The sequence below is a fragment of the Lepidochelys kempii genome, chromosome 1 (assembly GCF_965140285.1).
Source record: "Lepidochelys kempii isolate rLepKem1 chromosome 1, rLepKem1.hap1, whole genome shotgun sequence".
Taxonomy (NCBI): Eukaryota; Metazoa; Chordata; order Testudines; family Cheloniidae; genus Lepidochelys; species Lepidochelys kempii.
The window spans coordinates 62745318-62772850 of NC_136380.1; the positions used below are offsets into that span (position 1 = coordinate 62745318).

The 27533-nt window shown below is 42.2% G+C and overlaps 1 protein-coding gene across 5 annotated transcripts in view; it reads left to right on the top strand.

Moving 5' to 3' along the window:
• Nucleotides 1–3776: 3776 nt before the first annotated feature.
• EPSTI1 (epithelial stromal interaction 1) overlaps nucleotides 3777–27533 on the top strand; it is an 81188-nt gene continuing 57431 nt past the window's right edge. Inside the window, exons 1-5 of one of the 5 annotated variants that reach the window (XM_073345463.1) lie at nucleotides 3780–4095; nucleotides 14717–14775; nucleotides 18282–18365; nucleotides 24941–25014; nucleotides 26728–26811. In XM_073345463.1, the coding sequence (XP_073201564.1) occupies nucleotides 3905–4095; nucleotides 14717–14775; nucleotides 18282–18365; nucleotides 24941–25014; nucleotides 26728–26811 (492 nt within the window). In that variant the 5' untranslated portion in view covers nucleotides 3780–3904. Of the gene's footprint in view, nucleotides 4096–14716; nucleotides 14776–15494; nucleotides 15785–18281; nucleotides 18366–24940; nucleotides 25015–26727; nucleotides 26812–27533 lie in introns of those variants that run through there. The other 4 variants (XM_073345473.2, XM_073345490.1, XM_073345500.1 and 1 more) reach the window with 4 other exon arrangements.

A 27533-nucleotide genomic window follows, 5' to 3' on the forward strand; every position in this document is an offset into this window, starting at 1 on the left:
ACTTTAGATAAGCTATTACCAGCAGGACAGTGGGGTGGGAGGAGGTATTGTTTCATGGTCTCTGTGTGTATATAATGTCTTCTGCAGTTTCCGCAGTATGCATCCGATGAAGTGAGCTGTAGCTCACGAAAGCTCATGCTCAAATAAATTGGTTAGTCTCTAAGGTGCCACAAGTACTCCTTTTCTTTTTGCGAAGTTCTGCAAAGTTGTTATAGTTACCAGCCTAGAGGTTGCTCATGCCAAGTTACTGGCCAGGTAACTTGGCCATGACGGTGGAGCTGAGTCTTTGTCAGATGCGCATCCGATGCTCCTGGAGGGTGGTTGCAGAGCCAGACTCAAAGTCCTTAGTCTTTAGGGTCTGTTTTTATAGGAGTTTTATTCCTATGCCAGTCTATGGAGGTGGCTTTATCATGCTGTTGCTGAATCAGTCAGCACATGGCACATCCTTGACGGCTCCGTGCTGCCAGATGTTATCTTGTTATTCGGTTCTCCCATTCTTGAGGCTGTTGTGTGGATTCCAGTCTGCACTCCGGGGGCCATCCGCTTATCTCCACTTAGTGCATTCTTCGGCCGATCGATACTGAAGTGGTAACTCTTAGGCTGGTACTCCTAACCATGCATCTTCTCACACAACATCCATTCACATGCATTCTCGAGCTTTATTTCAACATATATCTCTTCTGACTTTAACAACTCCTAGAATGTAATGAAACTGCTTAACCCCCTTACCATATAACATACATAACAAGCAGGATAAAGAACGTGAGAAGGGTGGGAGTCTCTGTGTGCTGTTCTGAGGAACAGTTGTTTTTGAAAAGTCTTATCTCTTCTGAGAACAGACTCTCTGTCCCAGATGTGCTGAGCAGTTTGGCCTTCTATTTAACATTAGTTTGGGATCTTTAAACTATATACAATTAAAAATCATATAGAAATCCTCTGGTATAATAACACTTCTTCTCTGCACATCCTTTGGTTCCTTGATTAATTTTGTTCTCAAAATCTCGATTTTGTGCCAAGTGTTCAGCTCTTCCCTCTTTTTACCCTTCCCTATTGCTATTAGTTTTACGCCCTCCTCGCTGTTCTAGCAAGCCTGTTCCTGAGAATATTGGTTCCACTTCTAATGAGGTGGAGGCCATCCAAATTATAAAGCCTGCTCTCCCCACAGAATGTGGACCAATATTCCACAAAACCTAAACCCTACACCCTATGTCATTTACCTGGAGGTTCACTTCCAGCAGTTCACTTCCAGAATCTTCTGCCCTCTGCCATCCTTCCCTCGTGGGACAGGAAGGATCTCAGAGAACATTGCTTGGACATTCTTTGTTTTCGGCATGCTTCTGAGTTCCCTGGAGTCATCTATTATCTGTGAGATATCCCGTGATACAGTGTCTTTAGCGCTTACATGAACCATCACCATATGAACCATGTCAACACTAATGTGGCAATCAGGGAGAAATGTCACAGGCCCCTAGGAAAGGAATCACCAGTTCTAGAAATATGTGGCAGTTGGAGGCAGCTAGGAGCCATCAGACCAGAAGAAAGCTGTTGCCAGAAATTCAAATGACAATGTTGGGATCCTCAGACTTACGACACAATTCGTTCCTCAGAACTGCACGGTAAATCAAAATGTTGTACGTCGAAACCACTTTTCCAGTAGGAATCAATGGTATAAAGGGGGGGGGGGATTGGTTCCTGAACCAAGGCTTGATACACTATTTTCACCACAGTAACCCAGATTTTTGTACTAACTAAATTATAGATGACGAATGTAGCAACATCAATTTATTTATTTGGTAAATAGCATTCAAATAAACATATAAAATCACATATGCTTTGACTTTCCATTTCCAGAATTTTTTGGGGCTTCCCCGAGGGCTGGGGCCCTCGCAGATGCTTATCTGATTGGTTTCCACAGCCGGGGTAGCTTGTTGCCGGGGCGCCTTGCCGCTTGTTGTTGATTGGCTCCCAGCCCCGGGCTCGGCCAATCAGAAAGCTTGACCAGAGAAATCAGTGATTGATGTGGCTCAGCATGTGATGTGTGCTGTTCTCCCTGCCCGCTTTCATCTTAAGGGCGAAACAGGCTGTCAATTGAAAAGCGTCGTAAGGATTCCCCGTAATTGCTTCCCTATAACGGGCTGGTGTTGCTGCTACTGCTGCCCAGGAAGGGTAAAAATGGTCCTGATGCTGCAGCAGGCTGAAAGTGCCTTACTGCCGCTGGATTTCTGAAGGCCCAGTAACTCCCTGTTGTTTGTTTGTCCATAAGAGCCTATATGGCCACTAACTCCTGTTAGACAGGATGCATAGGGTGGTAGAAAGAAAGAACCGAGAAAGAATATTCCTTCTGTCCTGCTCTGTATTCCTTGTAGGATCCCTTTACACTGCAGAAACAAACAAACCTCCTCTCCCCACAACATGTTACTACTACATGGCTATGTGTCCCAGTTAGGAATCTCGATTAGTCTGGGGTGCTAGGAGAAAGCTGAATATGTATATAAGTATAGATAGTAGAAATGATGGGCCTGCAGCAAAATAGTTGCGGGATCTATCCGAATAAAGGTGTCAAATTAGACTTGTGGCTGTTTTGTTTTGTTTGTTTGGTTTTTGTACCAGATATGATGGTGTTCACATTTTTTTCCCAATTTTTTCCCCCAGTATAGTAGAAGCAACACTGGCTCTCTATTTTGGTTATACAATTTCTGTGTTTTGTGACCCAAAACTGGTAAGATCCAGCAGGATTCAGATGCTGGATCTGAGTTTCTGTGGTACTATTACACTGGGGTCTGGATTTTTAAGGTGCAGTAGCAGCTAAATATGTTCTCTGTTTAGGCAATAAAATGTGGGCTGTTAGGACCAAAACCTGGCTGAATATAGGAGAATCCACATGTTAGCACTGGATTTTTTTGACACTGTTTTATTGAATGAATTAGCATCCAGGTTTCTTTGGTGCAATCTGAGCAGCTATCTTGTTCTTTATTTAGCCAGTGGCATTTGGGAGACTGGTTCCAACTTGCAGGAATCTGGCAGAATTTGTGTGTTGGATCTAGGTTTTTCCAGCTCTGTTGCACTGGGATGTATTGGAATCCAGATTTTTTTGTTAGAATAGGAGCAGCTAAACTTGTTCTCTACTAAAGCAGTGAAATTTGTGAAGCAGGTTCCCAAAATGTTCTGGATCCAGCACATTTCTGATGCCAGACCTGAATATTTGAAGTGCTGTTGTGCAAGGTGCATAGGATCCAGATTTTATTGGTTTTGTTTTCTATTTTGTTTAAGAAGAGTGTCTACATTTGTTCTTTCTTCAGGCAGTAAAATTAGGAGGGTTGGAGCCAAACATCTGCTGGATCTATCAGGACCCAGGTATTGGATCTCGGGTACTGCAACACTGTTGAGCCACAATTTGTCAGGGGCCAGGTTTTTTTGATGCAGTAGGAAAAGTTAGACGTGTTCTCCAGTTAGGTAGTGTAATTTGCGGCATTGGGGTCAACAAGTGAAAGGGATCTAGATTTTACCCAACCCCTACTTTAGATATTTCAGATATGTTAATTCAAAGAGAGCTGAGGCTGCACAAACTGTCACCCAGCTGGGCCATTAGAATGAGAGCAGAAAAGCTTTCTATCTGTTTCAAAAAAAAAAAACGCCAGTTCCCAGTTACCTTTTGTGCCCTTGTCACTCAAGTGATCAGCTTGAACTCCAGATGGAGTAGAGGTGATTGGGTGAATGAGAAGGGGAAGTGCTCCTGCACCTGTCAGAGCAGGGAGGAGCTGATTTGGGGTGGTCTTATAAGAAATTGAAACCAACTGACTGTAACTCAGCAGTTTTTTCTTTCATTTCCTGGTTCCTTGTCAAAAGTCCCTGGCTAGGCGGGATTTACAGCCTTCTTTGACAAGACAGGACACCCTTCGAGACTATGTATGGGGCAACAAGATTGGAAAAAGACAGCAGGCACAGGGTGGCTGCTACCTCCACCACCTCCTATTCTAGGGGTTATCAGGAGTGGGAGAACTCTAGGCTGACAGAGGGAGCTGGAAATCCTAGGGGGGACCTGACTTCTGCAGAAAAATTGGGGTGCCAAAAACCAACCTTGCAACAGGAGCAGCAGTAAGTAGCAACCAGTCTAGCCAAGTTTATATGTATTTACAAAATAATATTGTGAGTATTAAGTGCCAGTGTTTCACCAGACTCAGTGTGTGTATTTATATAAAGGATGTGAGTACAGAGGAAATTTTTTTTTAAAGAGTTTAGGGTCAGACTTTCAAAATGCTTGGCCCTTAACTTTTTTCTGAGAATCTGACCACTTATTTGTGCCTAAATGAGAGCTGAGCTCTTATGAAGACTCTGGAGATATGATTCAGAGATAATATTGCTGTGTGACCATGCACATGTACTTAATATGTTCATGTAAAAAACATAGGCTTTGTGTGCGTGCATTAGGTGCAGTGGGCTTACAGAATTTGGTGTGTATCTCTATTACCATCTGTTTCTAAGCAGATGGTATTACGTACATTGTGAATACGTGTATGGACTCTTAATTAGAGAAGGTCTTGAACCGGAATGTCAAAGCCAATTCTGATAATCTTTTTCACCTAAATTTAATCACAGGAGATGGATTAAAAACTGCCAGATCCAAAAAATCAACTTTGGTTCTGAGCTAGAACTGATTTCCTTATGCAGTTTGGATGCAACCCATGATGGCAGGAATTGAAGACTAGTTTGTAAATGCTTAACCCTGACAAATGTAAAGCCAAAGCCTTAACCCTGAGCTGTAGTTTAAAACTAACTGGGTTCCAGCCATCTCTAATTTTAACTTTTAGTTATTGTAACTAGATATTCTGCAGGCTGTATGCTCTGTGTATGCATATGCACCTCCTATATGTATGCTTAGCTGGGCAAAACTATTAATTACTTACATTTTTTTTCACCCAAATTTAATTATTTTTTGTTTCCAAGTTATTTCTACACTGAACACTGTTAATGATAATGTTAACTATTCTGTTGATCTTGCTGTTTTTCTTTTCTTTCAAAGTGCAGCTCGTTTAAATTAGTCCTGCTCACTAGAAACTGTTTCAGTTTCCTTTCTTTCTTTTACTGAAACTCAAGGAGGGAAAAGGGTGGAGCTAACATGGGACAACTGTGGGACAAAAGATCATAAACACTAGTTGGAAGTTTCACTTTTTATATTAATTTAATTCTCTAGTGTTGAATGCTTGAACATCTAACAAGTTGTAAAATGATCTACTCTTCGTATGTATGGGCTATTTAGTTCTGGATAACTTCACATAAGTTTTCTTCTGTTTGGGAAGATAATCATGCAGTCATGAATCTGATTAACTTCCTGCCTCTTCCAAAATTAGAAACAGGCAAGACAAAGACAGTTTGTGCCACCTTTTTTATTCTCTCTCTATTCTGGGGCTATCCAGGGATCAATTCAGCCTCTAGCATAAATTAGAATAGCCCCAAGGCTGCTCTAATTAACACACAGATAACTATGAGCTCAGGGGATTTTTCTGGCAGCTGGGAATAGCTAGAATGCAGAGGCATTCTGGCCACCTCCTTTTCTTTGCATGACAGGAACACTCCTTACACCTGGAACGTTGGGAAATCTTCTGACTGTCTTTCTAGCTCTGTACTATTAAGGAATTTGAAGAACAATCAGACCAAAGTAAAATCTGAAACTCTTTCAAACTGTTTCTGTTCCATCAGGATGCCTGACAATGAGAGGGAATCATCTGTCAGGAACTTAGCCAGCAATAGCATCTGTTCAAATTCAATTTGGAAATGAAACTCAAATGCCTGGACAAAACCCTATAGAATATCTTTGAAAGCCAAAATAGGGAAACAATTAATCAACAGGGTGACAAGAGCTTGAAAACACCTACTACTTGCTACAGTCAGTTTGTGCTTATTGGGTTGCTTGACTTCAAGTCTGTAACATGCTGTGAGGTTACATTTACTTGTAAAAGTTGATTTCCAAATTGCATGTGTTCAGAACAAACCTGAAAAAAAAGCTTATCCTGAAAAAATAAATCTGCAAAAGGTAGAAAATGAAAGTGTAGTCAAGCGACTAAGAAAGAAAAAGGTTGCAATGGCCCCTCTTGTTCAGCAACCAGCCTTGACTCTTTTTTTTTTTTTTATATCTGACCTTGTGTAAAAATAGTTTCCAATAAAATCCACCTTCCTAAAAAACAAACCTGCTATCATAAAATCCAAGGAGATGACATTGTACAAATGAAAACAAACATCCCTTGCCATGCAGGATGAAAAGAGAAAGGACACAGTGGAACACTTGTTTACAGAACACTTATACTTTGCATTTACAGTTTAAAAAAATCTAGTTTTTTTCAGTCTTTATGCTCAATTAAAAAAAAATCCATACAATCTGTTACCAATAGAAATCTACTTAGACAAATGGAAAATAAAACTGCAGTCTTTGTGCAATCAGATTTTAAAGGCCTGAAAATGAGTCCATTAAACTGGAGGCAAGAGGCTCTTCAAAACATTCCTGTAGACAACTGTCCTCTGTAATTGCAAGATGGTATTCAGTGAGTTCCAGAATCCTCTGAATTACACAGGTTGTTTAGGGCCTAATTCTCTACTCTATTCACAAGAAGAAAAGGAGTACTTGTGGCACCTTAGAGACTAACCAATTTATTTGAGCATAAGCTTTTGTGAGTTACAGCTCACTTCATCGGATGCATACTGTGGAAACTGCAGAAGACATTATATACACAGAGACCATGAAACAATACCTCCTCCCACCCCACTCTCCTGCTGGTAATAGCTTATCTAAAGTGATCACTCTCCTTACAATGTATATGATAATCAAGTTGGGCCATTTCCAGCACAAATCCAGGTTTTCTCACCCTCTGCCCCCCCCCCCCACACACACACACAAACTCACTGTCCTGCTGGTAATAGCCCATCCAAAGTGACCACTCTCTCCAGCAGGAGAGTGAGTTTGTGTGGGTGTGGGGTGGGGTGTGAGAAAACCTGGATTTGTGCTGGAAATGGCCCACCTTGATTCTCATACACATTGTAAGGAGAGTGATCACTTTAGATAAGCTATTACCAGCAGGAGAGTGGGGTGGGAGGAGGTATTGTTTCATGGTCTCTGTGTATATAATGTCTTCTGCAGTTTCCACAGTATGCATCCGATGAAGTGAGCTGTAGCTCACGAAAGCTTATGCTCAAATAAATTGGTTAGTCTCTAAGGTGCCACAAGTACTCCTTTTCTTTTTGCAAATACAGACTAACACGGCTGCTACTCTGAAATCTATACACAAGTAAATCTTCCATCACTACACCTTTCAGGATCGCACTCATTCATAGGGTTGTCACCTTTCTAATTGTTGGTAACTGGACCCTTGAGGTCCTGCCCCTGTTCTGCTTCTTCCCCCACAAGGCCCTGCCCCCATTGCTTGCTCCTCTCCCACCCCCTTCTTATGGTTGCTTGCTGGATTGTCTCAAAGAGCCTGCCTGTAGGTAGGAGGCAACCCTGGCTCAACAGGGGCTGGTGTGGATTAATGAATGAGGGCCCTGCCCTGCGGTAACCGGACTTCTAGTTCAGATGCCATTTAAGGTTGCCAGTTCCCTTTTGGACTGCACTTTCCGGTCAAAAACCAGGAACACGGCAACCCTAATTATGGCACCCAACACAGAAGCCAAAAACCAGACTGTCTGGGTAAAACCTGGCCAGATGGCAACCCTACACTCCGTCATTATTGGCTAGTGAGTCATCTAATCCATCCCCATGTATCAGTTTCCCCAGGGAAGTGTGGAGATAAATATTTCCTTTCACTGTTGGCATTCAGATGACATCTACTGAACAGCAGAGAGCAGTTCACCATGATTTCATTTTAAGGTAATTCTCCCCTAATCTTAAACTGTGTGATAGTATAGTACAGTGGTTCTCAAACTAGGGCCGCCGCTTGTTCAGGGAAAGCCCCTGGCAGGCCGGGCTGGTTTGTTTACCTGCTGCATCCACAGGTTCGGCCGATTGTGGCTCCCACTGGCCGCGGTCCCCCACTGCAGGCCAATGGGGGCTGCAGGAACAGCAGCCAGCACATCCCTTGGCCCACGCTGCTTCCCACAGCTCCCATTGGCCTGGAGCGGCGAACTGCGGCTAGTGGGAGCTGCGATTGGCTAAACCTGTGGACGCAGCAGGTAAACAAACCAGCCCGGCCCGCCAGGGGCTTTCCCTGAACAAGCAGCGGCTCTAGTTTGAGAACCACTGGTCCAGTGGACCACCAAGCATGGTTTGTCCAAAGATGGTCCTGAACCAAACCTTGGGATCTAAGCGCCCCTCGACACGCCCAAAAGTTCAATTCTGGATCCCAGGTTTATGGCTTGGACCATAATCTCCAAATTTGGCAGCTCCCCTCTAAACTTTAGTGACTGTGGTGTATTGAAAAATGTCTTAAAATTAGAAGTTATCACTTTAGATTCTCAGGGTTTTTCCTGGCCCTGCTTGCAGGCTAGAGGTTTCCGTAAGCAAGCATGCAATCTCGGTCTTTCTACAGTCAAGGTGCAAAGAGTCAGCCAAAAGCAAGGTTGGGGAGTTGTGCATCTCTGCCTTAGGATCCAGCTTGCTTCGTTGTTCATTCCTCCCCCTTTGGTTCTTGTGTGTTAAGTTGCAACCTTCCAGTAAGTGTATTTTAGATGACCTCACTTCTCTGTTTGTATAGTGTGAACATAGCTGTGAGTCAGAGAGTTATACAGCTGAAAAGTGTATTCCGTGCCAATGTTAAGACCACAACTCTTGTTGCTGCCCCTCATGCTTTTTTTCTCCTCTCCTCTGTTTCCTCACCACCTGATCTCTTTTCCTATGTAAAAGGCTTCTCCACTCAGGGCTGAATCCTGTAGTTCTTTCTTAGGCCTCACTCAGGCAAGACACCCTAGTGACTTGGTACAAGGGCACTGCCTACCCCAAATCCTAAAAAGTTCATGCAGGAGCTAATTAACCCTGTCGTACTAGAGGGAGCAGGGGAAATATAAAGAGCTAATGACTAATGAGACAGCTGGGTGTGAGTTGGAGCCCTGCCCACTGGTTTGTATGACTGTGGAGATTATTTGTAGTTGCCACCTTTATTTTGCTACTGCTGTTTTGTTCTGTTTGGAAACTCTAGAACAGGGGTGGCCAAACTTACTGATCCTCCGAGTCACATACGACAATCTTCAGAAGTTCAAGAGCTGGGCACACCTGCCAGGGCTCAGTGCTTCTGCCCTATGGCATGGTGGTGGGGCTAAGGGCTTCAGCCCCATGCGAGGCTCCTGCTGAGGCTCGGGGCTTCATTAAGAGTGCAGCTGAAACCCTGAGCTCCAGCAGGCACCTTCAGTGGGGCTGAAGTTCTGAGCCCTGGCAGGTGTCCCCAGTGGGGCTAAGGTAGAAGACCCAAGCTCCCACATAGTGTGGTAGGTGGAAAATGGGACGGGGGGGGAGTTTAACTGTAAAAGAGCAGCATGTGGCTCACGAGCTGCAGTCTGGCCACCCCTGCTCTAGATGTTCCCATAAAGGGGTTCTTGGAGAAGAGACAGTGAGTGACTGTCCTTTTTTTTTTATTTTGGGGCTGGGAAATCTGTGCCTCAGCAAACAACCCTCTTAGTGAAAACTCCCATTGAAATAAATTAAGACTGCAGGATTTGTCCAATGATGACGGGAGAAATTGATGAGACCCAAACCTGTAAATGGATCTATGCTGCTGGACACTTGCACCCACACAGAGCCTTGTTAACATCAGTGTGTCTGTGTACACATATCTGTTGTAAGGATTTGGACCTAGCACTGTAATTTTCAGTTATCCATTGCAACTAGCTCCATTTAATGGGAAACAGACAGCTACCGGGCAGTTGTTTACTGCTAGCATGGACCCACTTTGGAAAAATGTCTGATTTGGCAGGTTGGTGACAGCTTCATGTGTGGCTGGTGTCCACCAATGCAGCCATGTATATGTGCCTTAGGAAGTGGGATATTCTTAAACAGTGCCTGACAATTGAATGCTAAGTCCATCTGTGAGTATCCTTGAAGTTGATGATACAACTCTCCTTGACAGTGTGATCCTTTAAGTCAACTAGCCTTCGTTTTCCTTCATGCAGTATTTCATGTAAACTTTCTCTGCTGCAGCTTAAGCCCATTTTTCTGCTTCTTTCCGCTGACTAATGAGAATAAATCGTTCTTGTCCTCTTTATAGTATTCCTTTTCCATAGCTGTTGATGGTTATAATGTCTCCGTGATAGAATCATAGAATATCAGGGTTGGAAGGGACCTCAGGAGGTTATTGCTCAAATCAGGACCAGTCCCCAACTAAATCAGGACCAGTCCCCAATTAAATCAGGTTCTGTAGACTGAACCTGCCCACATCTCCTCTTCTTTTTCCAGGCCTTTAATCATTTGTGATGCTCTCCTTTGGATGCTCATGTTTCTATCTCTTACTGCAAACTGAACATCAGATGAGATCATCTAGTGCCATAGAGAGTGGAATAATTAGCTTGCAGCCATTTTGTATTGGTGCATATACTGTAGAACTGGACATACTTGCTCTTGAAATAACTGATAACATTTTAAAGAGATGCAAAAGTAACAGTTCCAATTTCATTAGCATGGCTCCATAAAGGTAGCGACAGAGTGCTCATGCTGCTGCTCGCATTGCCTCTTGCCTGGTAATGTAAGAATTTCCCAGCCAAATGGCAAAAATAACATGCAAAATTATCAATGGGCGTCATCTGGCAAAATAGGACATGTGCAACCAAAACAGTCTTATGTTGTGTAATTTAATCAAAAACTATGCACAAGGAAGCAGTGTGAAGTTTATGAAGGTCCAGGTCCTGCAAGCATTTAAAGTACAACTTCATCAGGACTATTGCATGAATAAAATACATACATAAGAGTATGTACACTTGGTGCAAATCAAACCGAACATTGCTAGTGTTTTCCTTCTTTACTTCATTTCTTCTCTATTTGAAAGTGTCCCCACTCCCACCCACACAGTCAAATACTCCACTCCCCCTCCCCCAGAATATGTGGAATTTGTCTTCACAAACTCATAAGTTGTTTCTTTATTTAAAAAGAAAATGCATTTTGGTTTCAGGCACCATACTCAGACCAATATCAAAGAAGTCAATGTTTGCTCAAAAGTAGTAGTAAGCCAAAATGTATTTTCTCTGTTTCTGTGGGGAAAAATCTCAGAAAATCCATCAAGGATTTTCAGAGCTTATTAATGGGATCTCTATCGGGGGAGGTGGAGGAGAAACACATCCTCTATAACTCTAAAGAGACATTACAAGGAAAAGTTTAAAAAAAAAATAAAACAATAGATTTTTCATTAAGCACAAAATACTTTTTTTTAATTGTTTATTTTGGAGCCTGAGTAGTAGAAAACATATTTCCTTTTTGTTCCATGCCATTTTTTTCATACTCTTTGTACTTCACATTGTGTGCACTATTGATAATTTGAAATCTTCAAAATTAGGACATTTCATTAATTTCCAGCAAGGCAATTAGGATAATTCATTTCCAAATGCAGTTACTGCAGTAGCTCAGATTCTGCTTAAACAGAAAACTGACTAGAATGTTAAATTGCTCTCTTGTAACTAGGGTTCTGAAGGCTTTGCAGGATCAGAGTGTCTGTGAGAGGATATGTCTGACACGTGGTATTGCAAACTGGCTCAAACAGAGTGAAAGAATTCCTTTCATAGAGAGGCAAAAGTAACAGTTAATGCAAAGGTCTCAAGGAAAAGGAAAAACAAATTAGAGTATGGATTTAAGCCCCGATCCTGCAATTTACAGTCTGTGAGTTGATTGCAGGGCCTGTACAGAACCTCATTAAAGAACACCTGTGGTAACTGCAGGACTGGGGACTTAGTCTTTGGTCCTGAGTTTCCACACTGACTGATTTCCAGTAAGCCTTGGGTGTCCAAAGCCACACTTTGGCTGTTCAGCTGGGTCTTCTCTAATGTTAAACAAGGCATTTTCCAACTCGCAATGGTGCACACCTGGAATTTCCTCATCAATGACCTTCCAACCCTACGCTCCTAATGTAGCCTGCATACGTAGAGTAGGTACATGCATAGGGACTTCAGTAAAGGGAGACCAAAAGGGTGTTTACCTCCCCCCTATTTTGATAGTTTAAAATAATCAAAGCACTATATGATAGACTTGAAGGAAACCAAAGCTGGTTTTGTCCCTTTCCTGCTCTGCGTCTGCCTCTCTTCTCCTTATTTTGAAGCTTTCATCTGGTTTCCAAATAAACTTCAATGATATGAAAACCCATTCAGCTTTTAACAGTCTCCTTTTTAACTGCACAGGCTTTTATGGTGCTGTTTACTTCTTTTACCTTGCCCTGATGCATTTGTTGCTGATACATATATTTGAGCCAGTAGGAATGTCAGACTAAGGAAATGATCATCTTTATGGAGATTATGTATGTTTTGGATTTGTTGACCATTCTTTCCATAGATACTTTTTAATATAGGTTTAAAAAAAAAAACTGGGGATCTAAAGGAGATGAACCATAATACTGTGAAATTTCAGAGCCTTACCATATGAGAGTACATTTAAAGGCTAATTCCTATCTCTATCTGTATCCGTAACCTTTTATAGGGCTCATCACCATAGTCCCTTTCTTTCTGAAAAACAAAACTATACATAATTTTCTTTGGCAAAGTTTGGAGAGACAATACAGGAAACAAGAAGATGGCTGAAGAAGTTGACAAACTCATGAATAACATCTCAAGAGAAGAAGTAGTCTGAAATCTGGCTAGTAAAAAAAAAAGTCAAAGAGCAGATGACATTCAAGCTTAGTTGGGGGTAGGAAGTCTAAACATTTTTTAATCCAGCCAAATAAGGGAGAAGCATACAGTAATATGATCAAGAATAACAAGTTGTTGTGTTAAATAAACAAGGATAAGCTTTGTTAACTTGCCTTAAATTGATCATTAACTTAAGTGCAATACTTGAACATAACGGCCATACTGGGTCAGATCAAAGGTCCATCTAGCCCAGTATCCTGTCTTCTGACAATGGCCAATGCCAGGTGCCCCAGAGGGAATGAACAGAACAGGAGATCATCAAATGATCCATCCTCTGTTGCCCATTCCCAGCTTCTGGCAAACAGAGGCTAGGGACACTGTCCCTGCCCATCCTGGCTAATAACCATTGATGAACCTATCTTCCATGAACTTATTTAGTTCTTTTTTTGAACCCTTGTGGTGTGAACTTTTGTCTGCACAACCTTATAACACATCATGTTAGACAGATTTGTGATGGTGCAGTACATACTGCTTCCACTGAGTTTGCAGCACTCCAGTTGTTAAGGATATTTGGCTGCATGGAAAATGTTCAGTGGCTATCACAATAATAAGATAAGAAAGGATTGTATTAGCTGGCTCCATTAATGGAAGCAGCTCCATAGTTTAATTTTTTTAAATGAATCCACTTCCTAGAATAAGCGTTCAAAGAGAAATCAGTAATTAAACAGATATAAATACTTTCCTTCCCAGCCCTGGATCTCAGTGATATAGCAGCAGGCTGCTTTTTGCAGTCGAAGCTCTGTGTGATTTTTTTTTTTTTTTTTTTCCCCTGTCCCCTTTTCAGTTGCTTTCCTTAAGCACCTCTTGCCTCTCTCCTTCATAGTTCTCCTACTGCCAGCCTTGTTCTTCTTGCCCTTCTTGCCCTCAGTGCTCCTCTGTCCTCACCCCATTCCTTTAATGTCTCTTTAATCCCCTAGCACAACTGGGACCCATTCTGGATTGCGGGGGGGGGGGGGGGGGGGTTCAGGCACTACTGCAAAGTAATAAATATGCCCAGAAAATTTAAAGTCCTTCATAAGCATTAAGCTTCATGACACCACAGTGATGTACTATCCCCATTTTATAGATGAAGAAACTGAGGCACGGGCCAAAGATGGACATCAATAGGTGCTTGAGAGCACTAGGCACCTTGTAGGATGGAGCCTGGGAAGAGGAATAGAACCCAGAATTGCTACTTCCCCCGCCTTCCCCATTAGACAAACGTTTGACTGATGTTCATGGACAGAATGTACTGTATAGCATTTTGTAGCAAATCTATGGACATAGTCTCCTACATCTTGAAATGAAGGAGACGTTATATCAGCAGTAAGGGTGGGACTTTCGTAAGCAGAGTTGGTCCAATGCTGCATATTTCTGAAAATCTTATTCTTGACACACATGACATACAGCATGGCTTGTGATTGAAAACATCCCTGTGTATATACCTACTGCAGAAATCATACATCCAGTTTTGTTCTAAACCTTGTAGCTATTCTTACAGAAATTCTAAAGGTCCATATTGAAGTAGAGCAGTGTCTCCCACGCTTGGGACGCCGCTTGTTCAGGGAAAGCCCCTGGCAGGCTCGGCCAGTTTGTTTACCTGTCGCGTCCACAGGTTCGGCTGATTGTGGCTCCCACTGGCCACGGTTTGCCACTCCAGGCCAATGGGGGCTGCGGGAAGTGGTGGCTGGTACATCCCTCGGCCTGCACTGCTTCCTGCAGCCCCCACTGGCCTGCCGCGGTGAACCATGGCCAGTGCAGCCCCCATTGGCCTGCAGCGGCGAGCCTGCGGACGCAGCAGGTAAACAAACCAGCCTGGCCCGCCAGGGGCTTTCCCTGAACAAGTGGCGTCCCAAGTTTGGGGAAACACTGAAATAGAGGATAGTAATGAATTCATCGGCTCATATGACAGTAATTAACAACGTTCTTTCCGTTCCAGTACAAGCGCATATGTCTTGATACCTCCAAATGAAACCAGAAGGAACAAGATACAGAAAAGTAAGTGCATTCTCTAACACTCTCAAGATGAATTTTTGTGTTTTTGTTTTTACAAAATGCAGCTTTTGTGTTTGTGCTTTATGACCCTTGCAGTTTTATCTCCGCCTTTACATTGGTTTTATGTGTGCAGCTGTGATAATAAAGCTACCACAACATAGACTCCACGGCCAGAATGGATCATTGTGATCCGTGCTTAATTTGTAATGAGGTGCTAGGACCAAACAGTTCTTTTACTTTCATAACTGATATGGCAAACCTAGAGGTGCCGGGGCTCAGCCCTGGCAAGACCCAGCAAAAATTAAGCACCGATTGTGATCACCTAGTAAAGGTGAACTCCATCACCATGCAGACTCTTCTTGTATCTGTTCTAAAATATTTTGCATGGGTAGAAAAGCCAAATTAGGAAACTAATAGTTCAACCATAGAAAGATGGGATATCTGTAAAAAATGTTCCCATTAGAAAGGTGGTGTCATAGCCGTTCAAACAAAGTTCTACAAGACACATTCAGAATTAACTTGATGCCCCTCCTAAAGTTCATAACCCTCCTCCTCTTTTCCCTTCCCCCCACCCCCAGGTGTCGAGTTTAGGTTTGAAGATCAAATTTTGAGTATTGTTTAGCTATCCATGGTCAAGTTAATCTTTCTCTAATGCCAATATTGGCATAGTATACCTATTGCATGTTTATATGGTTAAACTGGTCACGTGTACTGTTTTTCAGGGAGAAAATGTCCATTTATAGAATGTGCTTAACAAATTCTCTAAGTACAACTACACAATGCAAGGCATCTTACCTCCAATGGCTTGATATTTGAACAGCACAGAATATCTACATCAACAATCTCAACTCTAACTCAGACATGCAACAATTGGAGAACAACCGGCTCAATTGGAATTATTTAATGAGAGATTAGTACAACATTATGCAGAAAGAAATAGATACATTACCACGCCTGTGTTGTCAGACCAAGAAGTGGCTCTGTGTCTCTCCTTTACTGTATCTGGAGAGAGGTGCAGTTCTCATTCCCCAACTATGTTCCCTTACCAGTGTTGTCATATAGGGTTTTAGGCAAAGAAACCCTCTTTGCCAAAATAAACAGATGTTCTGATATCACTGCTATGCATTCTCAGTTTACCTGACTTATGTGTGAAGGCATGATTATTTACAGCTGAAAGGAGCAATAATTCTTCAAGATAATGTCTTTCAGTGAGTCCTTCTGACCCCACAATCGTTGTTTTCTGTTGGGGAATCAACAGGGAAGATCTACAGTAACAATCATCCCTCACTAGTTTCCCAAGCTTATATGTGCTTATGTAAGCTATATGTGCATAAGTTTATAAATATGTGTATATTAAAGAGGGGGTTTCCAAGAATATCTGGAGTTTTATAGACATGAAGGCACTACAAATTACTAAATACAGCCTAACACACACAATTCCCGATTAGCGTTCCTTATCGGTGAAGGACCAGTGTTCTTGGCCTTAGATTCAGACATTCTCTTTGTTGAATATAGATTCTAAGGAATAGTTAATATATAAATGACTCAAATATACAGAAAGAACTAAAAGGTTTAATATTTACTAACAGATACTAAACCCCTTGAGCTTCAATAGGTTCTTGTAGACATTTGCTGCCTCCCCAAATCAGGTCTAATATCTAAAGTTTCCCTCCATGTTGAAGGATGCAGTGAAATGCACCAAGCCCTTAAAAAAATTGCAGTAGCCCATTTTACTGAAAATTTGGCATATAAAATAAAATCATATACATTTTAAAAAAAAGAGAACACCACAAAATCCAGGAATCAAAAGAACTGTGTACATAAATTCCTTGGTAACAAGCTCAGAGATGCAAGTGATTTACATAATTTTATAAATGCACACAAGCCTCAAAATGTTTACAGGGTATACAGTAAACATTCTTTTAGATGGCAATCTAAAGTATTCTTTCATTGTAAAAGTTCATATTGGCTGGCTTAAATATTTTTGTTTAGCCACTGCTAGTAAATAATGAATACGCATTCTGGACAGAAAAGATTAGGAGTAAATTAAGGAGTTTTATTTGGCAGGAACTGGAAGATTTTTCATAATTTTTGTTCTTATATTTGGGAGTAACTCTGCACTGTAACTCTTCACCAATATCTTTCATAATGTCAGACAACTACCAGGGCCGGGTAGGAGCAGTGGGTCAGCACTGTGTGGTTTGAAACCCTTTGGAGAGTGGTTAATTTTAATTTCTTAAATTTAAGACTCTGTGGTTGATCCAGGGCTCACTTTACCTCACTCCTGGAGTAAGCTGGTGTGGGCCTGTGGTGTTCTCCTCTAGAAAGAAAGTGAATCCTGGCATCTGTTCCATTACCATCCTTAGGTCCAGGAGGGAAACAATTCAGAGGAGCGAGAATCAGCCCAGGCAGACACAATGCTGCTGTCATGGTGGTAGTTGTGTTTGTGTTGTGACAACAAAACGCTAGGGCCCCAGTCCAGCAGAAAACTTTTGAGTGCAATGCACATGCTTAAAGCTCTGCAAGCGCCTTGCTGGATTGGGGCCAAGATGGTTTACAGACAAGGAAAATGACAAGCGGGGGAATTCTTCCCAGTGCTAGTGGAGAGTGGCATGGGTGACTAAGGCCTTGTTGTCACTAGAGAAGAAGGTAGGTCTGAACATACGTTCAGCAGAAGACATTTCACCCTACTGTGTAGGCAGTCTGAGAGTGGAGGTTTTATTTTCCCTTTACTAAAGCTGGCAAGAGTCAGACTGGCCCCTGGAGCAGGTTAGAACAGCCCAAGTACCACCCTAGATTGTGTCCCCTGTTGCCATAGTCCCCATGCAGAGGAGAATTGCCAAGATGCAGAACTGCCACAATCCCCACCCCATCTTCTCTAGCCTGCTCCTGCCCTGCCCTGCTCGGTAGGGGTGCCATAACTCTGCACGTCACAGGAAGGTCTGCTGGGCTGGGGAACTAATGGGAGGGCAGTGCAGCTAGTTTCCATAGACCAAAAATGGCTGCAGCGAAGAGATTAACTTTCTTGATGGTCCCACAGCCTATAATATCCATAGAGAAGAGATGAATGCAGGGAAGGGAAAGAACAAAAAGCAGCATGAGTGAGCAGTAACAGTTGGCACGTGTCTTGGGAGTTCTATGCATTTATTTATATAATTTTAAATAGGTAACTTGCTGGTATTATCGGGGAGAGCTACCAGCCAGGAACTACCATGACTATAGTCTATATATCTATAGTAGCCAGCCCTGCTTAAGACAACAATAATAGGATTTGAACTCAAGGCTTTCAGAGATGAAAGCAGTCCCCTAGCTAGTAGCTGGCGCCATAGGCTCATTAATCTTTCATATGGACCAGCCATTAGTGTAGCTTGAACTATGTTTGTGGAGAATAGAGTCGACCTGCCCCTGAGTGCACATAGTTTTTAATGTGATGTAATTTAACAGTAGTATAAGTTCCTTACAGTAGTGGCTCTTATTTCTGTATGCTGATTGTTTTCTTTTTGATTTAGTTGCCAACAAAGAACTGGAGAACTTGGAGAGGTGGAAGGAACAGCACCGGCCGGGACCAATTAACCTGAAACCACAGAAACTGGGTAAGGAAATAGAAGTGAGCTGACTCGGTGGATTATAAAAAAAAAAAAAACAAAAAACCAAATAATGGTTAAAATGTTAGCGATAATAGCTACTCTTGGTGGGATTTTAATGAACTTGACTATGAAGAAGTTCCTAAAACATAAATACATAGCTTTCGCCTTCATGAAATTTCATCTGACTGGTGCAGAAAACCCTGTAAAACATTATCACTTACATATTTTGAATAGTTATTTAGGCAATGGAAGAACAACTTGAAGAAAACACAGTGAGTGACTTGGCTGAGAGCACTGGAAACTGTAACATGAAAATTATAACCACAAAAATAGACACAAATATAAAAGTAAGTGCAGCATTAGGCCGGAATTTAAAAATGGCTTCCTTTTTTAAGGTGAATTCTAACAATAAGGGGATGGGGGAAATGGTTAACCAGTATGTCTGACTTGCTGTTTTTCTAAACTCTTCTGGCTCTACTCAGCTGGTTGCACCCCAGACTGGACTTTCAGAAGAGGGCATGAAACTACTTGCATCCTCTTCCTAAAGTACATTATGTGGTGCCCTAATCACTGGTGTTTACAATGAAACTAAAGTGGGAGATCACTTTTTTCAAGTTTCGGGGCGGATGGCCAATAGGTCAATGAATCAAACTGTGAGTGTGGGTTGTAATTTCTAAACTGCAGATCATATCAACTTTTGCTCAAGGAAGGAACATAAAGTATTTTGTAAATGATTCATTTTGGCTACCAAAAATCATTCAGAGCAGCCACATTTTTGTGAAAGATGATCAAAAGGTTTAGGAAAAGTGACCTATGAGGAAATGTTAAAGAAACTGGGCGTGTTTAGTCTTGAAGAGAAGACTGGGCAGGAGGGGACCTGATAAGTCTTCAGATACGTTAGATATAAAAAGGATGATGATCAATTGTTCTTGTTGTCCTCTGAAGGCCTCTGAAGGTTTGGAATTTCTTTGGTACTTTGGTAAGTACTTTGGTACTTTCCAAAGGAATTACAGGAAACATTCTAACAATAAGGGTAGTTAAGCTCTGGAATAAGTTTCCAAGGGAATCCCCATCCTTGGAAGTTCTTAAGAACTAGTTTGACAAAAACCTGTCAGACATGGTGTAGGTTTACTTGGTCCTACCTCAGCACAGGGGGCTGGACTTGATCATTGCTTGAGGTTCCTTCCAGTTCTACATTTCTATAAAATTTGGGATCCACGTTGCTGCAATTTTGCTGTCTATGTACGAAGGTAGGCAAAGAGTTAAGGTGGCTTTTTGCCTACCCTCATGCATAGACAGACTGTATTGATGAAGTTGAAACCTCATTCACAAACCAGCCTTTGTAGTTGTGCTTTGTTTTTAAATAAGAACAGTATAACTGAAAAACAGTACATGCAACTGGAGTGAAATCTTTCTTTCAAGCAATCTTGAAAGGGGTAGAATACAGGGCTAAGGAGGTATATGGAAGGCAAAAGTGAACTGCAGGGTTTGAAAAACTTACAAGATATTTAGGAACTGAAGGTCTAAACTTGTTAGCTCAAGACTGAATGAATGCTTTAGATCAGGGGCGGGCAAACTTTTTGGCCTGAGGGCCACATGTGTTTCCAAATTGTATGGAGGGCCAGTTAAGGGGAGGCTGTGTCTCCCCAAACAGCCAGGCGTGGCCTGGCCCCTGCCTCCTATCTGACGACAGCACCCCCGGGACTCCTACCCCATCCACCACCCCCTGTCCCCTGCCGCCCCATCTAACCCCACCTCCTCCTTCCTGACTGCCCTGCCCCTATCCACATCCCTGCCCTCTGACCACCACCCCCAACTCCTCTGCCCTCTATCCAACCCCTCCTGCTCCCTGCCCCCTTACTGCACTGCCCAGAGCACCGGGTCAGGCTGCAGCTCTGCAACTGTGCTACCCGGCTGCCCAGAGCGTTGCGCCGGCAGCGCGCTGAGGCTGCGGGGGGGAAGAGTCTGGGGACTAGCCTCCTGGGCCGGGAGCTCAGGGGCTGGGCAGGAGGGTCCCATGGACCAGATGTGGCCTGCGGGCTGTAGTTTGCCCTCCTCTGCTTTCGATGGAAGAGTGGCGGTGGAATGTTGCAGAAGTGAAAAGCCCACCCCTCCCCCATCTTCTGGGGAGGAAGGTGCTGGGCTTCCTGTCCTAAGGCACCCGCTTCCATATCAACCACTAGCTAGTGGGTGTTTAACTTTGAAAGTGCATTTCCCAGCTGCTGGAAAGGAAAAGGAACTGTCGCTCTCTTGTCCTGGCTTGGTGTGTTGTGGGGGAAGGGTTCACTGTCTGCATCCTAGCTGCTGAACAGAGAGAGTTCTCCTCCACTCTGCCTCTCTCCTAACATCTGTGTGGGAGAGTCCTCCTCCCCTCTGGATAAACAATCAGCAACAGGCTTTCACTAGCCTATCTGAAATGATTCTGAATGTGGCTTGTCCTTGTTGATAATTCCTGTCAAACCATGTTCCTCCCTGTTTCAGCAGCTCCTATTGCCAGTGGGCAACTTTGGTAGTGTAGACAAGGCTAGCAAGGTGTTAATTCTGACTGGGGAAGCCTCCACCTTCTTTATCATCCAGAAGGACATGGACTCGGGGGTCCTTTTAATCAAGGCACGTTTTAGTCAGGGCTATGTGCTTCCTTGTGCATGGAGATACCTAATGACCACGGATAAGAACTTGGTTCAAAGGGTATATGGTGACAGTTCTACAGAAATAGATGACTTAATCCTCCTGAGATGCATATCTCTGCCATGGAAAACTTCCCAGTGGTTAGGAGGCAAATTGTTTGTTTTTTTTTCCTTCAAGTTCTGGTGAACTTTGCATTCTGCCCCCTTATTAGCTCACATCTGTTAATACTAATGTTGCCTTCATGTGCATTTTCTTGAAATGGCTCAAGTTACACCCTTGGAAAAGAGCAAGAACTTCAGAGCTTACGGCAGGAGAAAAAGGAATCCTAGAATATCACGGTTGGAAGAGACCTCAGGAGGTCATCTAGTCCAACCCCTTGCTCAAAGCAGGACCAATCCCCAATTAAATCATCCCAGCCAGGGCTTTGTCAAGCCTGACCTTAAAAACGTCTAAGGAAGAAGATTCTACCACCTCCCTAGGTAACACATTCCAGTGTTTCACCACCCTCCTAGTGAAAAAGTTTTTCCTAATATCCAACCTAAACCTCCCCCACTGCAACTTGAGACCATTACTCCTCGTTCTGTCATCTGCTACCACTGAACAGTCTAGATCCATCTTCTTTGGAACCCCCTTTCAGGTGGTTGAAAGCAGCTATCAAATCCCCCCTCATTCTTCTCTTCTGCAGACTAAACAATCCCAGTTCCCTCAGCCTCTCCTCATAAGTCATGTGTTCCAGTCCCCTAATCATTTTTGTTGCCCTCCGCTGGACATTTTCCAATTTTTTCCACATTCTTCTTGTAGTGTGGGGCCCAAAACTGGACACAGTACTCCAGATGAGGCCTCACCAATGTCAAATAGAGGGGAACAGTCACATCTCTCGATCTGCTGGCAAAGCCCCTACTTATACATCCCAAAATGCCATTGGTCGTCTTGGCAAAAATGGCACACTGTTGACTCATCTCCAGCTTCTTGTCCACTGTCACCCCTAGGTCCTTTTCTGCAGAACTGCTGCCTAGCCATTCAGTCCCTAGTCTGTAGTGGTGCATGGGATTCTTCCGTCCTAAGTGCAGGCCTCTGCACTTGTCCTTGTTGAACCTCATCAGATTTCTTTTGGCCCAACCCTCTAATTTGTCTAGGTCCCTCTGTATCCTATCCCTACCCTCCAGCGTATCTACCTCTCCTCCCAGTTTAGTGTCATTTGCAAACTTGCTGAGGGTGCAATCCACACCATCCTCCAGATCATTAATGAAGATATTGAACAAAACCGCCTGAGGACCGACCCCTGGGGTATTCTGCTTGATACCAGCTGCCAACTAGACCTGGAGCCATTGATCACTAATGTGAATGAAACTAAAGAGCTGTTGGTGTGTGTTCTCAACTCCATAAAGTGAGTGGAATGACTAAGAGGGAGCCTCAGAGCTTCCGTCAGAGGAATCAGAATTGTGGGAAATGCACAGTAATTAACACAGATTAAAAGGCAGATTCACTTCATTGGGGACTTCACATCTGATATGTATCTACAGTGAAAAGAAATAACAGGCTTCTGACATGTAGAAACTTCAGCATTTGAGGAGGCTACATCAACAGTTAGTGCTGGTACTTTCCAAATTGAAGCAAATACATATGGATGACCGGTGAGAAATGTCCACTATATTCAATATCTGGCATTAAGAACTTTAGCTCTATACTGGCTCATGTGGGCTTAAGAGGGCCAGCAGAGGCTTGAAGAAAGATTCCCAATGGCATTTTTAATGGTACAATTAAATAGGCTTATTAGATCGCAAATTCTTTTAATGCCTCTTCTCTGAGAGTGACTCTTTTTAGAGAGACTGTATTTTTAGTGTCCAAATCCTCAGATTTCCTCAAACTGAAGTTCTACAATTGCTTGGCTACCTTGATTAAATACTGTAAGAATTCCAAATCTGCACTATTTCTGTGACTGGCAGACATCCAGCCTTTCTGGGACTACATAATTTCAGGTACCATAGAGAACAAACAAATAAACTTGAGTTCCATACTTTCCCTGAGATAATAGAACTCTAAGCAATAAATTAGCGTAAGTTTATAAAGAACAAATCCTGCCTGACAACCGTCATTGTTGTTTTTTTATATATATATAAAGTGAATATAAAATGTAACACATTTTTGATTTGACTAAAACATTTGATATACTGCTTCAAAAAATCTTATTTAAAAAATTAATTAAAGTTGTCTTGGATATGAGCCCTGTTGAATGGATTGAAAACTGGCTGGCAGGCTGTAAGCAAAGGGTAATGATGAACTGCAATATATTGAGTAGTGGCTGATGTCCAGTGGTGTGCCTCCGTTGGAGATTGATTATGCACATGGATTTAATTAACATCAGGAGCTGGAGCTGATGTTAAATTTGCAGATGACACTAAAAGGCAAAGTGTTGGCAATACCAGGGAGGGGGGGGAAATAATACACAGGACTCCAGAGAGGCTAGAAAAGGGTTCAGGAAGTAACACAAAAATGCTCAACCTGGAAAAATTATTTATAGTACCGACTGTGTGCTGATTATAGTGCCAATAGTAGGTATATTGTCTTGCATACTACATAGTCCCATTGATTCCTAGGGGGACTACACAGGTGTGTAAAGTTAAGCCTCAGGGTGTCCGCACAGACTAGGAAGGTAATAGTTCTGTATGTAGCACTCATGCAACTAGCTTTTGTAGTTTTGGGTACCTCTGTAATGACAAAGATGTTGACCAACAGGAAGGAATGCAGAGAAGAAAAATAGAAATAATTATGCAAAAAGGAAGACTTGTGGCACCTTAGAGACTAACACATTTATTTGAGCATAAGCTTTTGTGAGCTACAGCTCACTTCATCGGATGCATTCAGTGGAAAATACAATGGGGAGTGCATCGGATGAAGTGAGCTGTAGCTCACAAAAGCTTATGCTCAAATAAATGTGTTAGTCTCTAAGGTGCCACTAGTCCTCCTTTTCTTTTTGCGAATACAGACTAACACGGCTGCTACTCTGAAACCTGTCAGAAATAATTATGGAGCTGCAATTAAAGGAATTAGCTTGTCCAAACAACAAAGGGAGACCCGATTGCCTTCTATAAATGGAGGGAACATCATGGAAAAGAGGAATTGTTCAGAGTAGCCTAGCACAAGAACTGAGAATAATGAGATTTAAATCAATTCACTTCTTTCTCCATGCCCTGCCATGAGAGTGAAGATCTATTGGGTCCCTCTTGCTGTCCTGTTCTAGAGTTTACAGATTCATGGCTAGAGGCTGGGTGCTCTCAATGGAGGACCCATGCCTCGGAAAACTATACTTCCTACTATTTGAACCTTGGTTTGTAAGGCTAAGATGCAGGTGAGGCTTGTGTTTTCAATCAGGTTTTTGATTGCTTTAAAAATTGAGTGTTGTTTTCCCCCTTGCTAATAAAGAGCAAATTCTGTGTTTTCACTGATGTTAGGTGCTTTGATGGTTAGGGGCCATCCAATTAGAAACCTCAATAAAATTTTCTATCAATTTTGGAAAAGTATTTTTGTGAAATACTTTTTTTTTTTTTTGGACCAAATCTAGCACCAACATACAATTTTTTGAATAAACTGAGCAAAAGAAAATTTAGGATGACCATCAAGAAATTAATCTAGAAAGTAAGACACTGTTAAACCATGAAATAGTCTCTCAAGTAAAATGATGAACCCTCGTAACTTCAGGCATTTACCAGTAAAAAGGACAATACAATGAAGAATATTCTGCAAATAACAATCCTGTGCTGGAGAAAAACTGACATTAGAAAAAGAGATGGGCAAAAAGTTAAAATAGGCCTCTTCAATCTCTCATTTTTATCAGCATGATTATGAAAATATTCTCATGTATGCCTAATGTATTTATTATATTAGTATCTCTTGTTGCTGACAACTTGGGCATAACATTTTCTAACATGCAGAATGCAATTTGTATTTTCTAGGTGGAACAGAATCCGAGGCTGAAGCTAGGCAAAGACAACACATCAGACTCTTGCAATCTAAATATCAGCAAAAGGTCAGGAGGAATACATGTGATTTTTTTAGTTTAATTTACGAAATACTGTTTTTGTTGTTGTTTTTTTTTCTTTTCCCCCTCTGAGGCCCACCATTCCATGTGGCTGTAAAATGAACTCCCAGTTATTTGACAAAAGAAATAGAAGTCATGAGACTTCAAAAGAGACAAAGAAAAGGTGGAGTTGAAAGACTTCTCTGTAATGTAGGAAATGAGAAGACTGCTATATAAGTGTGTGTAAACAATGTTGCAGATCACCTTTAAAATAATGAAGTTAATGATAATGCCACCGAAGTTGCCCTTCATATTTTCAACATGCTACATAAACAGTAACTAGTCAATCAACACACCAACCCACCTCTGAGGGCTGTAAGTATTATCCTCATTATTAAGAGCATACACGCTTGTAAAGGTCAGTCATAAGGACGGCAATACTGGGTCAGACCAAAGGTCCATCTCACCAAGTATCCTGTCTTCTGACAGTGGCCAATTCCAGATGCCCCAGAGGGAATGAACAGAACACATCATCATCAAGTGATCCATCCGCTGTCACACGTTCCCAGCTTCTGGCAAACAGAGGCTCAACACACCCTCCCTGCCCATCTTGGATAATAGCCATCGATGGACCTATCCTCCATGAATTTATCTAGTTCTTTTTTGAACCCTGTTATAGTCTTGGCCCTCACAACATCCTCTGGCAAGGAGTTCCAAAGGTTGACTGTACGTTGTATGAAAAAATACTTGTTTATTTTAAACCTGCTGCCTATTTCATTTGGTGGCCCCTACTTCTTGTGTTATGAGGAGTAAATAACACTTCCTTGTTTACTCTCTCCACACCAACCATGACTTTATAGACCTCTATCCTATCCCCCTTAGTCATCTCTTTTCCAAGCTGAAAAGTCCCAGTCTTTCTTCCTACGGAAGCTGTTCCATACCCCTAATCATTTTTGTTGCCCTTTCTTGAACCTTTTCCAATTCCAATATATCTTTTTTTGAGATGGGGTGACCACATCTGCATGCAGTATTCAAGATGTGAACATACCATGGATTTATATAAGGGCAATAAGATATTCTCCCTCTTATTCTCTATCCCCTTTTTAATGATTCCTAACATCCTGTTTGCTTTTTTGACTGCCGCTGCACACTGCGTGGACGTCTTCAGAGAACTATCCACGATGATTCCAAGATCTTTCTTGAGTAGTCTCAGCTAATTTAGACCCCATCATTTTATATGTATAGCTGGGATTGTTTTCCAATGTGCATTACTTTGCATTTATCAACATTGAATTTCATCTAACATTTTGTTGCCCAGTCACCCAGTTCTGAGATCCTTTTGTAGCTCTTCGCAGTCTGCCTGGGACTTAACTATCTTGAGTAGTTTTGTGTCATCTGCAAATTTTGCCACCTCACTATTTACCTCTTTTTCCAGATCATTTATGAATATGTTGAATAGGACTGGACCCAGTACAGACCCCTGGGGACCCAGTATGGATGCTTGCATAACTACCTACTGATAACAGATTGTTCAAAACTAACATCATGGAGGAGCTATTGTACAGTTCATGTCTTTGTTCTCTAATTACAGTGAGGGGGCACACATGTTTGATTTTTTTCCTTTGTAACTTCATCAGAATAAAAATTTAGGGTTGGAAGAGGTGCAATACAAAAGCCAAACTGCATTGTCTGTGTATGTGTTCTTCCCCCAATACCATATAGCTAAAGAGAGAAGAATATGCAAGAATCAAGAAGGAGGCTGAAGAAGCTGAAATCCTGACAATGAAAATGATTCAAAGAGAAAAGGTAAGACTTGTTTGAGTCTGCAATGGCCAGAATATCTCACTGGAGCAGTGCTTTATCTGGATGAATCCTATGGGATGGATCCTTGGCTCATGTAAATTGGCTATACTGATTTACACCAGCTGAGGAGCTGGTCCTTCATCTGAAATTTTGCATATCCCCTTAGATGAAATCTGAGCTGACGTTGTGCTGTGCTCACAAACTCACTTTGATTTCTGTGGCTCTAGTAGGGAAGAAGGTTGTTCTGGGTGCCATATAAGTTGTTCCTGCAGCTTTAACTTCTAGGTTATTTGAGTTCTATACCTAATGATTAGAAATAACTGTTCCTCCAAGAAGATGTGCAGAGCTGGAACCCCTGTGGCTCATCTCTCTAAGAGAGGAACCTGTTAAATCTGCCAGAAGTACGTTATGACTGACAGTCACCAGACCAGAGTGATGTGCCTATAGGACCATTGATCACCTACTGGCCTGGGAGTATACTCCATCATGCTAGCTTTAAAACAAGGTATATTGGAGGCCCAAAATGTAAACAAACCAGTTCTGGAGGTGGAGGGTGCACTGTAATAGTCTTTTGTTTTGGCTGATTTTTGTTTGGGTTGAGAACAGTAAGGATAACTCTGCTCTGATTCAGGGAATGTATCTAGAGAATTACACCATCTCGTCAAAAGTTTGAAAGGCCGATGGACAGATGTTCTATATATTAAATAGAAAGCTCTGCATTGGCA